The following is an 18767-nucleotide window of genomic DNA, read 5'->3' as shown; positions in this document are numbered from 1 at the left end:
GTGAACTACAATAAAGTAAATAGTTTTTGTACATTTTCTAATTTCATTTGCTTTAATAGAGGGAGTGTCTGATATAAGTCAAAACTTGGATTTGAATCCTGCTTCAGGTATTTGCTAGTTGTGTGATCACAGGCATGTCATTTAACATTTATCTATCATCTTTGGTTTCCTTGGAGGAAAAATTAATAAACAAAATGCTGAGAAGAAGTATCCAGTAGTGGCTACACTGCCAGCTTTGGGAATCTGGCATGCTACGTTTAATTCTTGCCTCTGAAATATACCAGATTTCTGAGCAAGAACAAGTCAAATGCCACAAGTACTTCTCTAAGACTTAAACAGTAGGAGTTTTCAGTTTGCCTCCCTGCTGGAGTAGACAAGGGAGCCTTTATTAGGACCTTAGGGAGCTTACTACAACAAGGGGATCATAGGTGTTGGCAGAAATAATTAATACTTGCCCTACTTACCTCTCAGAATTGTGAGGAAAGGACTTTGCAATCCTTAGAATGTTGCAAAAATAAAGAACAACTGGGGGATTGGGATTGCTATTGTGATTTCTTTGGTAAAGTCCTAGATGGGAGGACTCTCAGTACCTTTGCATACCAGAAAACTCTCTACCAATGAATGGCGAAGCTCTGTCTGCTGATGCAAATCAATACTTTCTTCGTAACTTAAACTTATAAAGAACAGAAGCTAAGTAATTTGCCTAATTTGCCACATAGCCAAAATTTGTCAGAGGTAGGACTTGAATCCAGCTCTAGCCACAACAATATTCTGTCTCTTAATATTGGTGATGATAAATTCATGAACATACCATCATAGGCAATTTTTAATGAGGATATCTGAGAATTTTGAAGTTCAAGTTGAAGTACAACTCGACATATATAAATGTATAATCACTTCATTAGCGTTTTAAACAATTACTCTAGAAATTTAGCAGTTTATTTTCTTTTCCAGAAAACTAGAACAGCTTTCTTATATAGATAAAATGGTTTATTTTCAAACTTTTCCTGTTTGTAAAGTTTCAATTCTGATTGTAAAGATTCAATTCTGATCAATTCTATTACATGTGTTATTAAGCATTGATGATGTTTTTTAAACCTTGGAAATTCACGTTGGAACATGAAATCACTTCTGTTTGCAGAGCTGGCCTCCCACCTAAGTTTAAATAATCCATTTACTTATAAATGACTTTTTAATTGAATCAGCTTTTGCCTTCAAGGGCTCTAGACTGGGAACCAGGTACAGCAACTGACTGAACCAGTGTGGCAGATACAACGTTGGGGGTGAGGAGACCCATCATAGAAAGATATCATCCTCATGAAGTCATTGGTCTTCTTTGAGAATGAAGGACAACTACCATCACCACCACCACTATAAACAACTAAGGTTTCTTTGTGACCTGCTTAAATAGCAGGATTCTCAAACCTCTGAGTAAAACATTTAGTTGATCCTGTCATCACACAAGCCATCATCCTATAAATCTCTCTTTGCTTCAACTTTCTCACTCTGCATTCCCCCCTGAATTCTCCTTTGTAATCTAATTCCTGATCCCATCACAAAAATGAAATAGCTCTGAACTTAACCACTAAATCCAGTTCTCTTTTAATTGTTATCCTTGTTGACTTGTCTATAGCTTAAGACCATTTTCCTTCTACTCCTAGAGACTGTTCTGAGGTTTTTTGACATTTTATTTTTCTAATTTTCTCCTATTCATCTGATTGCTTCTTAGTATCTTTTGCAGGATCATCACATGTCTCCTGCCTTCTTTGCATGGGTGTTCCTCAGAATTTTATTCTGGTTCCTCTTCTCTTTTCTTTCTCTATTCTCTTTCAAAGATCCTAATACCCAAAAAAGACATTTGCTTAGGACTCCCAAATCTTTATAAACAGCCTTAATCTCTTGTCTGAACCCCAGACATACATTATCAACTTAATGCTGAATATTTTTCCTGAATCACATGTGGAATCTCAAATATAACATACCTAAAGCTATGAAATAAATTACTACCCATCATGACTGTTCCTTCCAGTTTCCAAATTTCTGTTAAAGAATCACCATCCTCAAAGTTACCCAGGTTCATAATCTTGGATCCATTTCCTCCTCACAACTTTTAAAATTATATTCCTAAAACAAAAGCTTTGGCCATTCCCAAAGCCTTGCTAACCATTTTCTATAGATTTCCATAAGATAAAATATAAGCTCAGTAGCTTAGTATTTGAAACTCTACCATATAGTTCTCACATGAGATTCCAAACATATTTCATATTGCTTTCCTTCACAGACTCTAAATTCTAGTCATACAGAGCTACGAGTAGTTTCTCCCACCTTGATGCATTTGTGCAAGCCATCTCCTCTTTTCTTCCACCTCTCATAAATTATTTCTTTATTCAAGGCTCAGCTGAGTTGTAGTTGTTTGTACTTTATCTTCCTCAATTTTCTTTATATTATACTTAATTGTTTACTTGTTGAAACACATCACCACAAAGGGGTATGTTGGTAAATGCTTAACAACCAGTCCTGTGGTAGGAAGGAGGGGAATGCACAGAGGACACACTTGAAATATGTTATATTGTAATATGCATTTCTAACATTTTCTCCATCATTTTCTGAAATCTACTTGTACTCATTGGCAAAGATCATGATGGCAATAGGGAATAATGTTTCAATCACACTTTAGAACCACACAGAGGATGCATGGGCAAATGTCACATACACAGATAAACAGCACTATAGGGTGGAGTTCTATGTGAGGATGAGGATGAGGGGGAATAAGGCAGGCAACATGGAGAAGATAATGGGGAAGGAAGAGACAGAGACCAACTTATGTAGAATTGTGAACATTCAGTAGCCTGGATCCAGATGGAGTTGGAAAAGTACTTGGGGACAAGAGTTTGAGGTTTGGGTGGGGGAAAAAGACTAATTTTTTTTATAATCTTCTTAGGGTTAGTTCATTAACATATCAGTATTTTACTGGACTTGCTGTGAATGACTAAAGATTATATAAGATCATAGGTCCAAAGAGTCCTTTTAGCAAGGGCTAGAGCTTCCCCTGTTTTGTTACATAGTCTAAGGATGTGGTTTTTTTAAGTTAAATATGAAGTTTGAAAATTATGCAAATTATGCTCCTTTGATCTTTAGGACAATTTGTGAGTGACTTCTAGGTGCTCTTTGCAATCTTGTTTTCTGCTATAGTTACTTTTTACTGACTACTTATAAACTTAGTTATTTTACTTTGGCTTAAAAATAGCATCCCAGATCCAGAATTAGATTCCACTGAATTTAGAATTTGTGTATCAAAATGACTTGGTAGTAGGGCTCACATTTTTTGTCTAATGTCTCTGCCACTTTTTCATGATTGAAAAATTGACTGTCATTTGCAGTGAGGAAAAAAAACAGTTAAAATGGTACTTCTGATTAGTTTTCTACTCCCAAGGTTAATTGTTTATCTAAGTACTTCAATTTTGATTAGGTCTTAAGGTAATAGATTTACTGCTTGATTAAATACTCTGATAATGTGAGACTCAGAATAAGTCACAAGGAAGGGGACTGTAGTTTATGGTTTCTTCAATTCTATAAGAAAACAGTTTTATTCTGAAATAAACAAAATAAACAGAAAACTAAAAGTATAACATATTAGATAATTAAAAAATTGTTTTCTCTAGAATGAGTGATCTAGAGAGAAGATAGGAATGAAGTCATGAAAAGGATGTGATGGAGTATTAGAAATGGTGAGCATAGGCATGGACTGTGATGTTTTCGGAAACTAAAAGGGAATCATAGATAAAAGATATAATCTGTTTCAGGAGGGTCCATCATTCACTCTCATTGTAGTAGTAGTAGTAGTAGTAGTAGTAGTAGTAGTAGTAGTAGTAGTAGTAGTAGTAGTAGTAGTAATGATGATGATGATCATGACATAATCTTTAAGGTTTGCAATATTTCATTTGGTTCTCAAAAACCCTAAGGTAGAAGTTATTGTTATTCCCGTCTTACAGATGAGAAACTGAGGTCAAGAGTGGCCAAGTGATTTGCTCAGAGTCACACAGCTAGTAAGTATCTGAACCAAATTTTGAACTCAGGTCTTCCTGACTCCAAGTGCAACACTCAATTAACTATGCCACAAAATCACCTTCATTACAAATAGGTTGACCCAAGTGATGTTAACAAGAATGTGTCACACTGGCATAGGAAGTATTTAAATCATCACAGTCTTGTCTGAGAAACTTACCACCATATGAAAGAGCACCAAATCCTGTAATATAAACTGTTGAAGTAGGTGGAAAATAATCAGATGCATCTGGTAGACAAATTCGGCGTATATCATCCGTAAAGGTGACTTTGGGAGAAAACTGCACTACTGCAATATCATATTCTCTTGCTGGAGAACGATACCTTTCATGGACTATAATTCTTTTAATACTCCTTTTCATTAAGGGAGGCTCAATAGTTGTACCAAAGCTAACAGTCCATCCACGTGGGCTGGGATAGCTGTAAAAGATGAATAAAAAAAATAATTATAAGAATTGAACAGCATTGGATTCATCAAATCTCAGAGTTTATTTACTCTAACATATTTCTGCCTTCTGCAAACATGCCTTACAAATGATCATCCATCCAATTTCCAATTGGTATCCTCCAGAGTCATGAGGAATTAATTCTGGAGGGAATACATTCCTACTTTTTAGTAACTTTTATTCACACAACCCAGGTCTTTTAACAAAGTATTGCTATAAGGTAATTACTTGGGCAAGTCACTTAACCTCCTAATACCATGAGCAACTTCCTAAGAGGAGGGAATTTCTACATAGTTAATGAAAATATAAATGACAGATATAGACAAAAGAGTAAATAAAGTAATGAGAGTCATTCCACAAGCCATATGCATATATAAATCAGTTTCTTTACTTTAAGGTCATATCTAATATGTCATAATTTATAGATCTTTCATTGTCATGTTCTTCCTTTATGTCTCTCATTTCCTCTGCTCAACACTTAAAAATTCCCTTTATAGCTTTACTTATCCTCTCCTCATCTGCTTTGCTTCTCTTCAACATATTTGTCCCAATTTCTGAAGAAAAAGTAACCTTTCTGTCCTTGGTGGAATTGCTTCTATCTCCTCTGATGATTGCTTACTACTATGATTTTTCCTTTCCTTCCTATCTCTAATCCCCCACACAAATGGTTCTTTCTCTGCTGTTTACAAATGTGCTTAGATCTACTCAATATTTAAAAATCCTACTAGAAACCTGCCATTCTCTCAAGCTATCATCTTATTTCTTCCTTTTCCTGGTCTTCCCCTCTCAGATTGATTTAAAAAAAAATAGGTAAAAGAGTAGGTAAAAGAGACCATTCTTGCCTTATTTCTTATCTAATTTAAATCAATGAATAGGCATTGCCTCAGGCAAACTGAGATCTAGGAAAGACCTTAGCATAAAAGGTCAAGGTCTCCCCTACTGCATTTCTGGTCATCCTGCACTTTATCTTACTACTGGACTTACAAGGCTCCACAGGAGAAAGTGAGGCTGTTGACTTTGCACAGACCTTTCACTTAAATGCAATTTATTTACAATTCATGGAATCAATTTTTTGAGAATGAAGAACAAAGAACATTTAAGCATTCTTAACCTCTTGTAATCTGGTTCCCAATCTCACTATACAACTAAAATTGCTCTCTCAAAAGTTCCTTTTTACTCCTGATTTTAATGAATTTTTTTCAATCCTTATTCCCTGTCACCTGTTTCCAATTTTCAGTTTCGTTGACCATTCTCCCTTGACTTCCTTTACACTGCTCTTCCCCTTCTGTCACAGCACTCCTCATTTTCTTTTGCTATATAATAATTTATCTTCTGCTCCTTAGGCTCTATCTCCATTTTTCCCTTTTATCTCCCTCCTCCCCTCTTTTTTATTTGCAATTTTCCTTGGTGATCTCAGCTTCTCTTCTAATTTTAATTATTATTTTATGAATAATTAATATTCATATAGTGCTTTGATTTTTTTAAAGGCATTTTACTTATGCTATCTCATTTGAGTCTCACAACAACCATTCTCCTTGTGTTCAGATTTTAATCTCAAAACTAACTTTGGTTCTTTTCTCTCCCAGTTGAGAGAAATTAATTTTAATGCTATACATTTGGTTATTTACAATAGTTTGTAATGTTTCCTTTTCTGTAAAAAGGTAGTTTTAAAGATGAGTCCATTCCTTGCCAAAAGAATGTCAGAAGCATTCCAGCTCTGCTTAAGGAAATAGAGCAGGACCCCACCCAACTGGGAACAACTGATTTCTGTTTAGGATAAATATAGAATCCAATGTGGGTGAGTCCTTTCCCTAGGGGAAAGAACTAATATCCTTGATCCCATTTATTTGAGTATTGGGTGACCCAGCTCATGAAGGAGAAACCAATCCAGAGAGAACATGGTCAGGGTGCCAGAATTGCTAAAGGGAACCTATTCTGAAGCCAAGTTCTCAACTGACCTCCTCTTTCAACAGTGCAATAATTGGGAGCTTTTAACCCACCTCCTCATTAAATGTTGATCAATCTGGGGTGAATTTCACTTGTTAAGGAATTCCCTGTCAGAAGAAGCATAACTGATTTTCTAGAAAGGGATTGACTTCAACTTGATGTTTGTGGTCCATTGCTTGTCATTTGAGATGATAACATCATAAGTGTTCAGTCCATCTCTCCAGGCTCATGTCCTTATCATCAAACAATGTGACTCTATTAGTACTGAATAGTTAAAATGCAGCATAGGTCATCTTTGGTCTATAAATAATCTTCAGGGAATCATAAAAACATTTGGATTGTTACTATCAGAATAAAACTGAATTTGCTTGCACTTTACTCTTAATGGAGCTACATGTTGCCTTCTTAGAGAGAGACAAACTTCCCTGCTAGAAATCCTGTCATGATCTGATTTCATTTAATAGTTTTTGAATTTCTCCATCATTTTCTTCAAATAAATTTTGATGTTTACAAGTGTCCTGGCTCAAATTAGTAAATGTACTTTATACCAATCTTTGAAAGCTGCCAACTCCTTTTCTCCTCCACTGTTGTCAACTTTCCCTTCAAGTTAGCAACAAACTGTAGCACTTAAATCTATTGAAATTAAAATTTTCTGGTAGTTGTCTTGGAACCTTTTGCTTTTGTTGAATGAGAGAGTTTAGTTTAGAGAAGACAGTCTAGTACTCAGCAGCACACATTATTTTCATCATTCTTACATTCTGTCTCTACTTAAAATGACATAGTTTATTAAATGCTAATATCTACATCAAGGACACATTCATGAAGTTTTGTGTTTTTTTTTATATTCATGAAGTTTATTGCACTTAGACAGCATTGTTGATAAGGTCTTCAGTAATAAATGACCATTGATGTTTCTTTTTCTTACTCCATTCTTCCCAAGGATTCTCTGCCATGTTTAACAGTTTGTGCATACTCTTACAATAAAGTCACCCAGAATTACAAACTTGTCCTCTTTTGGCACATTGAAAATGAGGATCTCCAGGTTTTCATAAAATTTTCTTTGGCCTCAACAGGGTTTGTCATGATGGGAACATACTTACTAATAATGATGGCATGTAACTTTCCACCAAGTGGCAATTGCATTGTTATAAACTTGCCATTCCCTCCTTTTGGGAGACATACTAGCTTGTTGGCTAGATTAGTTCTGATCACAAAACCTGTGCCAGCTTTATGTCACTACTCATCACTGTGTCCCCTTCAGTAAAAAACATGTATCCAAATCCAACTTCAGTTAGCTGATCTTCATACGTCACTTCTTTTACTCAGAAGTGTTTTTTGGATGTGACACCTGTTATGTTCACTTACAAAAAGTCTTATTCATCTTTCAGGACTACTGGATGTCTCATTGTCCATAAATATGCACACATTCCTCATTATCAATGGTGAATGGAATAAAATTTCACAAATTTTTTTTATACTTTTTTGTATTTTGACCATAGGGTAGAATCCTCATTTATCCCAGTAAGCAAACCAAAGTTTGGGTGAACCAGACAATTTTTAGGGCACCTTTCCTAACCCCTTCTTCATGCCAGGAGGTGAGAAGTGTAATTCTTAGAAAAGGCTACAGACATTTGGGCTGCCAAATCCCACTGCTGTTTTAGTCCAGTGAGAAGACAACATTATGATCCAGGCCACCTGTGAGCAGGGTTGTGACTATAGCACCCAATGTATCCTGCTGTTTCACACTTGCCTGTTACCACAAGACTTTGAGTTAGATAGAAAAGGTGAAGTGTTATGGAGGATATCATTTGACTCATGCATAAATTGGATATAAGCAAGGTAGAATTTGTGTAAAATCATTGGACTAACTCTTCCAGAGTCATAGAAATTCAATGGTAAGACAAAAGTCAAGATGACTGATGATGATTTAGTGAATGACCTTAGTTTCTTGAATGTCTAACTAAGCTCTAAGCACTCCACAGTACCTGCTTCAGCTGTCTTGGAACAAATTGTTCTCATCTGCCCATTCCTCTTCACAGGCTTGGGTTAAACATTTCCATTCACAATGGTTTTGGGCCCCTCAGTTACCTTCAATTTGGTTTAGCCTGTCTGCCAAAATGTTTCATTGGAGTGTGGGGAGTTGAGCACACTGTGTTGGAATGGTGCATCAGAGTTGGATGAGTCAGATATACACCAAAAGTGGAAAGGGTTTAACAACCCTCACATGAGATACTAGTCTTTTCTGAACACCCCAAATCCATATCAATAGCATATCTAAAATGGAACTCATCCTCCTCCTCCCATATCATACAATAAAGTTATCCTGAATTGGCCTAGAAGGCAGAACTGAAATGAATTAATGGAAGTTATAAGGATGGAGATTTCAGATGCACCTAACACATCTTTCTAAGAGTTAGATGTCCAGTAATAAAAAAGCCAACATGAAAACATCATAGTATTAGCTAGAAATGAGACTTCTAGTCTGAGACTAGAAGAGAGTCTGAAACTCTCTGAGTCCTGAGACTACTGAGTCCAACTCCCTTATTTTACAAATGAGGTAGCATATGTGAGTTTAATGTTACCAACTTTAAAGCAATATGTAAAGCTAATTGTTACTATTATTATTATTATTATAAATATTATTATTATTATCATCATAGATGAGGAAACTGAGGCAAATAAAGGTTGTATTTGTTAAGGGTCACACAAGCCAGTAAGGAATTGAGAAAAAATTTAAATCAAACTCTCTATAATTAGTCATCTAGCTCCCTATCATTAATGAGATTTCAGGAAATCTAAATGATCATTGCTCAAGAATACTATACATGGCATTCTTAGACTCTGTGGAAGTTTGAGTTGGATGATCTTTAAATTGCCTTTAATTCTACCATTATAAAATATAGTTTTAAAGGTAGCTTAGAGTCTATAAAGACTCCAAGCACAAGGAGATATTCAGGAATATAAAATGTTAGAAATCATTTATTCTAATCCCTTTGTCTTTACATGTGAGGATACTCAGACTGAAGAATGTTAAGTGATTTATCATAGGCTACAGAGCTAGTTAGTGGCTAAACAAGCATTAGACCATAAGTTTCACAGTCTATTGTTCCTTCTACTTTACCTTGTTTCCTCTCTAATAGAATTTGTTCTAATGTATTTGGGAAGAGTAGTTCAGTAAAATTCCAGTTTCCTAATCATGGGTTTCAGTCTATGATTAATAGAATTATTCTATTTAACTAAAACTTACTTCTTAAAGCAGTGGGCTGCAGTAACAAGCCATGTGTTACTAATCAGAGTGGCCCCACATTGATGTATATTGTTATGCTGAAGGCTGGCTTGCCACGGCCAGGCAAACTTTGGTGCCATTTCTCCACCAACTATTCTGTTGATTATTGTTGGAGTCACTCGTTTTCCACAACCTGTAAGAAATTTGTTGGATGATTAAAAGTTTCAATAAATCTCCTTCAGGCTATACAAGGGAACTTGAAGACATGTTGTATAGGAATAAAGTACTCTTTGCTTCCTCATGTTGGACAATGTGATATGATGCTACTTCAAGAAATATTTATCAAGCATCTCCAATACACAAGATAACAAACAAGCAAAAAATAGTAACAATTTCAACAAGTTAACATACTAAGCAGGTACTTTATGTAAACAGATTAATTGATTTAAGATAATTAAGGAAGTTAGAGGAAACCATAAAGTGTAAGGATCAGGAAAAACTCATTGGGGATGGCATTTGAAGTTAAATCTTGAAAGTATAAAAGGTACAGAGATGGGAGATGGAATATTGACTTCATGTAATAATAAATGTTCCAGTATGGAGAGAATATAGAATATAGGGATAAAATTATTTGAAATATGACTGCAAAGGTAGACTAGAATCAGATTATGAAGGACTGAAAATTTGATATTTAATACTATGAAAACAGCAGGTCATTAAAGATTCTTGAGGTGGAGAGTATTATAGTAAAAACTTTAATTTAGGAAGATTGAATATTTTGTCAGATGAATTGGAAATGGGAGAGACCTGATGCAGGAAACCAGTTAATAGACCATGACAATAGTTCAGCAAGATATGGTGAGTTCCTGTTGCTAGCATGATGGTTATGTGAGTAGAGGAATAGACAGAAGGGATGTGAGGTGATTGGATATAGATGGTGAGAGAAAGGGAAGAATTGAGCTTTACTGAAATTTCAAATGGAGTGGAAGAAAGACATAGTAAACCTTTTACATTTTTTAATTTGTAGCATTAATGTCTATCCATTCTTTAAACACAGATTTAGTTATTGTACTCAAACTTCCCATTGTAATTTGGAGTTGAACTCTGCTGCTAAAAAATTATTGAATTGGCATGTAAATTCTAAATATAGATGTGTGGTGTAGTATTTAGTATTCTGGCCTGGACTCAGGAAGAACTGAGTTCAGATTTGACTTCAGATATTAACTGTGTGACCATCAGCTAATAATAATGATAATAATGATAATAATGATAATAATAATAATAATAATAATAATAATTGTCCTTCATTTTCGAAGAAGACCACAACATCAATGAGGTGATGCCATGACAAGCACATGAATTGGATTTGAGTTGCTGTGTTAAGTCACCAGACTCACTTTCTCCTCCAGAGCCATCTGGGTCCAGTGGCCAAATCAGGATGACTCAAGATGGCCCAGGATGTGAGGAAATTAGAGTTAAGTGACTTGCCCAAGGTCACATAGCTAGTAAGAGTCAAGTGTCTAAGAATGGATTTGAACTCCTGTCCTCCTGACTCCAAGACCAGTGCTTTATCCACTGCAGCATCCAACTGCCCTTACTCAATTGTAAAATGGGGATAAAGAGAGCATCTAAATCCCATGATTGTTGTGAACATTAAATGATATTATTTGTAAAAAAGATTTAGCTCAATGCCTAGTATGTAGGAATGCTTATGTTACCTTTCTTCTCTCCTCTCTCTTTTCTTCTTTACAGTTCCTTTCTTCCTGTCTTTTTAATCTTTTCTCCTTCCTACCTTTAATCCCTCCTCTTTTCCTTCCTTCCTATGAGGTCCTACAAAGAGAGAAAGGTTTGGAGAAAGAATACTGATAATTGGGGTGGCTAGGTGGCATAGGGGGTGGCTAGGTGGTGTAATGGGGTGGCTAGGTGGCATAGTGGATAAAGCACCAGCCTTGGAGTCAGGAGTACCTGGGTTCAAATCCCCTCTCAGATACTTAATAATTACCTAGCTGTGTGGCCTTGGGCCAGCCACTTAACCCTGTTTGCCTTGCAAAAACCTAAAAAAAAGAATACTGATAACTGATTCTGTGTCAGTTGTCTAAGGAATATTCTAACTTAAATTTAAACAAAATTATGGACATAAAGTGATTAATTTTTTTCCCAGTGGTAATTTGAACTATTTTCTAAGGCATGGTAAAATTTGTGACTGCTTTATTGTAGGAATGTAGTAACCACATGGTTTAAATAATAGAACCTAGAAATATAGAAATATTTCATTATCATACTTCTACCCAATAGAGAACTGCATACGAGAATCTAAAGGAATTATTGGTGTTTTTTAGAACTCTATGATATGTTATCAGATATTCAAATCATTTCAATTCAGTGCAGTAAACCTAGTATATCCAATATGAATCACAAGGGAAACATTATAAGTCAGTTAGAAGACTATTCCAGGGTTTTAGTAGTAATAGCTACCTGAAGTGTTATGAATAATTATGAAGAGCCTCTTATCATAAAGCAAAGAGTAGAAGTGAAAGTTAGAATCAATGTATTAAAAACCTGAAACTATATCTGATTAAGCAAAGTCTCCCAAGGACTTTCAACAATGAAAAAGGAAAGGAAACAGAAAAAAAAGAAAATTTCAACAAACTCTTTTCTTCATCAGAGATAATGAAACTACTGCCCTAGAATCTTAATGTCATAACAGAAATGTCCTCAAAGAGAAAAAAGATGAGAAATGTAGCTAAGTTGGATCAAGTACATATGAGGAGTTGTATGCTAAGGAAGACACAATTGTGAAGGTATTGAAGCACAGATGTACAAGGGAAAGGAAGAAATCAAAATAATATAAAATAAAGTAAAATAAAAGATTTTGGGTCTTATTAATAGCAGAGAAATGTAACCAAGAGGACACAAATAACTATTGATCAATATATCTACTTTCCTGGCAAGAGAAACACTTTGTCAAGTACATTTATATCTGAATTTTAAAAATTCTTGATAAGAATTTTTGTATGGAACAATAAGACTTTCACAAGCAGTAATCAACACTGGATTGTATCTTGACATTCTCACAACTTAAAGGTATAGAAAATATAACAAGTCACAGGTGCTTATTATTTGTTGATTCCATTTTTTTTAATTTGGTAAAATAAAACACCAAATTACAGGCTTGCTTGTAGCAAAATGTCTCCCATTTCTATATCAAGATCATTAAAGATTTCTTTGAAGATATAAAAACAGGAATAAACTTGCTCAGTAGAAATATAAAACACAGAGATATATGCTAGCCAAAGTTAGATGCTACAGTGATAGAGGAGATTCAGTGCAAGAATCAGACTGAGGAAGTCTGTTGATAGTATGATATCTTGATTGCAGAATCCTCTGGAAGGAATTTGGCCTATCCATCCACATAGTAAAGTGCAAGATTATGAAATATATCTGCATATTTAAACATATAATCTGATAGACTTCTAGAACTTATTCAATAATATGTATATCTTGGTCAAATTAAGATAGAACTAGAGATAAAAAGGAGGGGGAGAGCAGGTTGGATTGTTTTGGGGAATTTGCAAAACCCTTTTACTAACTAAGTCTTTTCTTCTCCCAAAGTAAAGCTGTGCCTTATGTAACAACACTACCTTAGAAGAGCTAAAGAACATAACACAGAGGGCAATGGAAAGCATATGATGGGTTGAGTAGACTACAACATAAATGTTGTCTGTCCTTCATTCTCAAAGAGGACTCTGACATCAGAAAGGCGATGCCATGACTTGCAAATGAATTAGATTTAAATGAGGGAGGACCCAGCCTCAACTTCTCCTCCAGTTTCATCTGGGTCCAGTAGCAAGATCAGAATGACTGGAGATAGCCTCCATGTTGCAACATATAACCAAAGAACAACAGGAATAAATAAAATGTCATCAAGGAAGTGTATGAAAGTAAGACAATACAGGATGATTATGTGGCAAGACCAAAGAATGACAGATAGACAGTGAGAATAGTCATTTTGTACCCTTATGAACTTGAAAGCAAGTAACCCTGCAACAAAGTTTTAAGGAATATGGACATGAATTACACATGATGGGCACACATGGATGAATTGAGATCTCCATTATTAGAGAATACTACTGGTTCAATGATATAATTGATCCATTTGGATATATTTGCTTGAAGACATTCTTATGGGTTTCCATTTCTATTTCTGGGGTGATAGCAAGAGTAATTTTTACAGTTTCTGGAAAAGCAAGTTTCTCTGAGATCCTCAGACAAGCAGAATGGTGGTTCCTAGAGTCAGATAGATGGTGCAGTAGATAAAGTTTTGGGCCTGGAATAATGAAGACCTAAACTCAAATAAGGCCTCAGACACTTACTAATTGTGGGCCTTTGCAAGGCATTTAACCTCTGTATGCTTCAGTTTACTCAATGAAAATGGGAAAAACAATAGAATCTTACTAAGGGTAAAATGGGGATAATGAAAGCAGATATCTCCTAAAGTTAAAGTGATGATCAATGAGATATTAATTGTAAAAAATTTTGCACAGTACCTGGGACATAGTAAGTACTATTTCCCTTCTTCACTTCCCACAATATCTACCTAAATGACTCTGTCAGAATATTAAATTTATAGTTATCTCTGACACACTTAATAAAGGAGTTGGATAAAATGATTTTGTCACTGTCATATTGGAAAAATGAAGCTTATGCTTACATCTGGTGGAGTCACTCAGGCAAAATCTCACTGCTCAGAAGAGAGACATCATTTCTTGCCATAAGCTTGAACTGGTTAGAACATGGTACTGATGAAGCAAATATACTGGCTTTAGATTCTGGATAGACCAGTTAGACTTACATAAAGAAAAGTCATTTCAAAGTTACTAGTTACATCCTTCTCTATTTTCTGTAAACTTGTTGATATCTACCATTTGTACAAAAAGGAACACACAGAAGCATTGATGATATAATGTGGAAAAAATAATGATTCAAGATGGAAGACTATTGCTCTATAAGAAATCATAGGGGCTGCTAGATGGCGCAGTGGAAAGAGCACCGGCCCTGGAGTCAGGAGTATCTGAGTTCAAATCCGGCCTCAGACACTTAATAATTACCTAGCTGTGTGGCCTTGGGCAAACCACTTAACCCCATTTGCCTTGCAAAATCCTAAAATAAACAAACAAACAAATAAGTAGATAGATAGATAGATAGATAGATAGATAGATAGATAGTTAAATTAACAAATAAATAGGAAATCATAAGGGATGGGACTCCAGAAAAACCTGGAAGGAGTTGCATAAACTGATGCTGAATGAAGTGAACAGAACCAGAAGAACATTATACACACTCAAAGGAACATTGAGTGATGATCAATTATGAGGGAATTCTTCATTTTAGCAGCACAATAATCAAAGACAATTCTAAAAAGACTTGTGGTGGAAAATATAATCCATATCCAGAGGGGGAACTGTGGAGTTTAAATGCAGACCAAAACTTACTATCTTCCACTTTTAAAAGTTGTCTTAGATGATATCATTTTTATTTCTCTAATTTTTTTGTTTTGATTTGATTTTCTTCTTTTATAACATGATTAACAAGGATCTTTGTTTAGCATGGTTGTACATGAATGACCTATTTTAGACTGCTTTCTGTCAGGGGAGGATGGAGGGAAGGGAAGGAGGGAGAAAAATGTAAAACTCAAAATCTAGCAAAAAAATGATTGTTGCAAACTACCATTGCATATAGTTGGAAAAATTAAAAAAATAATATTACAAAGTGCACAGTCACATTTTATTTATGGATGAAGGGCAGTAAGTTACCCAAGGGATTTAGGTCAAGTATTAGTACAGTGACTAGTTTCTGGGACCCCACCTCAGCTGATTAGTTTCTGGGATCCTGCCTCAGCTGCCTTATACTCCTCAGTATAAAACACATAGTTAGTTTTTCATACTTATATTTCTCTTGAACAAGAAAATCCCCTTCTTTCAAACCTATTTTTCCCCTACATTAATATCCCAACTTCATGAATATGACTTGAAAATAATTCATGACTCAAAAAGATCAGCCTCAAAATTTATTTATAGTTTAGTTTCAATTTTTTGACTAGAATCTTTATGTATGTGTGCAACAGGGACATTTAAGAACCTATTTTCTTTCAGAGAACTCATGCCTTTTACCTCTTTTTTTAGGAGAGTGCCTGGCACATAGTGTCATAATAAATGTTTATTGACTGCTCAACTGTTGTGTTTAAAGAAAAAAAATGATAGTACTCTGTTTTAAAAGAGTTTTATTTTTTATGCTATGGAAATCCTAATAATTATTTAAATAAAGTTCTTAGACTTACATGATTGGACAGTTAGCTTGCCCGATGTTGAACTCATAGCTGGAAAAAAAAGTGAAATATCAGTATTTGGAGTTATTTGGGAGCTTTCTTTTTGGCAAACATCACAGAATCCTGACCATGTGTGGATTCTGGTTTTACAATCATAATTTCAACTGCAGTTTGAAAGAAAAGAGACTAATCAGATAAGATTCTCATGTTGTATAAAGAACAATGTGTTCAGAATTTTTAAAGAAATTATAAAATGAGTGGGTGGTTTATCAGACAAGACTTCCCTACTTTGATTTGCTGAAGTAAATTGCTTTGGTAGAATAACTTCTCATATGCAAGTGTTTTCTGAGTACTAACATAAAATCTTCAGAGAATCTACTGAATACATTGGGTTATGGGTGTCTATTTCTAGATCTCTAACATTATATAAATTTATTGGCACCAGTGTAGCTTTACTGTTATTTCTTGCCCTTGATATATGATCTGACTTCTCCCCAGGGTCTATATTTTCCTGGTTATGTCTTTTATGTCATTCCTTAAATTCAAGTCATCATGAGTAAGGTACTATACTAGAGCCACTATGCATTTCTCCAAAGGCTTTTGAGTCACTTGACATTTGAATTCTTTCTATATTGTGATGTTCCATGATTCACATGGAATAATACCTCCTTCCAGAATTCTTAATCTCTGCCTTCCCTCTCTCCCAAATGAAAATTACCTTTCTCATGTCTAGAATTGCATAAGACTTGGCTTCTAAATTTCTCATGCATTTAGTCATAATGGCCAATTTAAAAAGAGGTTTTTGAGTTAGGGATCAGATTGGGATTATTGATGACCCCACATAATTTCCCAACTATCATTCAGTTTGTTTTATTCCTCTTATTCAGTTTTGGGTTCATGTCTTTGTCCATTTGCAGTGTCTAACTAAGATGTATGTCTAACAGACTAAGTCTATGAACTGGATAGAAACCTGCATCTCAAAATCTAGGGCATACACATTCTTTATCTCCCACATCTTTTCATTCATTGACTCTTGTGCATATCAAAGAGGATGAGTTGGATGAAGATATTTTAAAATGGATAAAGGTAGAACTCCTCCCATTGCGCTAAAAAGAATGATTTTTAAACTGGAAGAAACAGAACCCCCCAAAGCTATGCTTTGCTTAGAGGTTGATAGTCTTTGATTGAATCAGAGCAAGGCTATTTATTGCAAGGAACAGAAACAAAAGTGAGCAGAATTTTAGTGGATTCTCTGATTCAACCCCTAGCCTGGTCTGAAGCCTGCAAATGAGGACCTAGACTAAGCTTTTATCAAGGTAAAATCTGCAGTTTTAATGTTCTGTAGATTCTTTCAGCAAGCTAACAGGGGCCAGAACCAATAACTGCACACTGGGTAGTCTACAGTTGTGTCTCCATCCCTCCCCAAACTAAATTAGTATCAGAGTATCCGAATGTTCAGATCAGGATTAGGCAATGATCAGCTTTCATCCTAGATTAAAATCGTTTGGGTGCAATGAAAGTTTGAGGGTCCTTAGTCTTAATTACTTATAAGATACTAGAAGAACACTGCCCTCATCACTTGGAGAAAGCAACAATGGGACTTCAAAGAAACAAATAAGCCCAGAATTTCCTATGAAAATGCACAGAGTCTAGTTCTAAGATAAAATCCCAATAGAGTAAATAAAACTGGAAGGATGAATAAACAATAACAAAAAACAATACTCTTACACCACAAAACTTTTATGGTAATAGGGATGCCAAACTCAGAAGGAAAAAAACCACATACTGCAAAATGTCGGCAAAACAAGACAACGAAAAACATAATTTGAACACAGAGTCTAATAGAATTCTGGAAGAAATGTATCAAGTTTTTAAGGAGTTAAGATTATTCTATAAATGAGATGCTAGAGAAAAGAGTTAGAAGAGGAAATGGGAGCCTCAAAGGAATGATTTGGAAGGAGACACAATACTGTAGTATAAGAGGTAGACAATATGTCCAAGGTGCAGACTACTTGAAAATTTTCATGGATTAAATAAAAGATGAGTATGAGACAATAGGAAGTATTAAAACAATATCAAAAGATGGAAAAAATAGAAAAAAATATAGGTGTCTCATATGTAACAATTAATCTGGAAAATTGATAAAGGAAAAATAATTTAAGAATCACTGGACTACCTGAAAGACATAACAGCAATAAAAAATCTGAACACTAATAATGTTAACAATGGCAGTGAAAATGAACCTCAATGCAGTCCCTTTCAGAACTAGATAAATCTTAACTAAAAAACAGAAAAGAAACAAGTTAAGGATGACAATAGAATTTTAGAAAAGTTCCAGATAGTAGATCTCTGCTGATTACTGAATGAAAATAGAAGGTAGTATACACATTTCTTACATGGGCATGTCACATTTACAAGAATTGACCATTTATTAGAGCATAAAATCTTCACAAAAAAATGCAAAAATGTGGAAATATTAAACACATAATTTAGTGACCATGAAATGATAAAATTATAGTCATTAGAAAGGATTAAAAACTAATTAGGGATTAAATAACATACCTAAGGAATCAGTGAGTCAAAGAGCAAATCACAATCACAATACATAATTTCATTAATGCTAATAAAACAATAGTGTAAAGTTTATATAATCAACATAAGAAAGAACAAATCAATACTATTGGCCTGAAATTTAAGTTTTTTAATTTTAAAAAAATTTTAAACTTCAGACCAATATGCCAAATGAACATTAAAACAA

The 18767-nt window shown here is 34.8% G+C and overlaps 1 protein-coding gene across 3 annotated transcripts in view; it reads right to left on the bottom strand.

The window, feature by feature from the left end:
• TMPRSS11A (transmembrane serine protease 11A) overlaps positions 1-18767 on the bottom strand; it is a 66992-nt gene that overhangs the window by 8938 nt on the left and 39287 nt on the right. The window contains exons 6-9 of one of the 3 annotated variants that reach the window (XR_012477023.1): positions 16022-16060; positions 9706-9877; positions 4226-4485; positions 2326-2517 (exon numbers count right to left, since the gene is read on the bottom strand). Coding sequence is in view for 2 of the 3 variants with exons in the window: in XM_074229328.1 (XP_074085429.1) it covers positions 4226-4485; positions 9706-9877; positions 16022-16060 (471 nt within the window). In the remaining variant the exon portion in view is untranslated. The remainder of the gene's footprint in view (positions 1-2325; positions 2518-4225; positions 4486-9705; positions 9878-16021; positions 16061-18767) is intronic. The other 2 variants (XM_074229328.1, XM_074229329.1) reach the window with 2 other exon arrangements.

This window comes from Macrotis lagotis, chromosome 3, assembly GCF_037893015.1.
Source record: "Macrotis lagotis isolate mMagLag1 chromosome 3, bilby.v1.9.chrom.fasta, whole genome shotgun sequence".
Taxonomy (NCBI): Eukaryota; Metazoa; Chordata; class Mammalia; order Peramelemorphia; family Peramelidae; genus Macrotis; species Macrotis lagotis.
The sequence above is the reverse complement of the archived record's forward strand: the minus strand, read 5'-3'. Positions and strand labels throughout refer to the sequence as shown.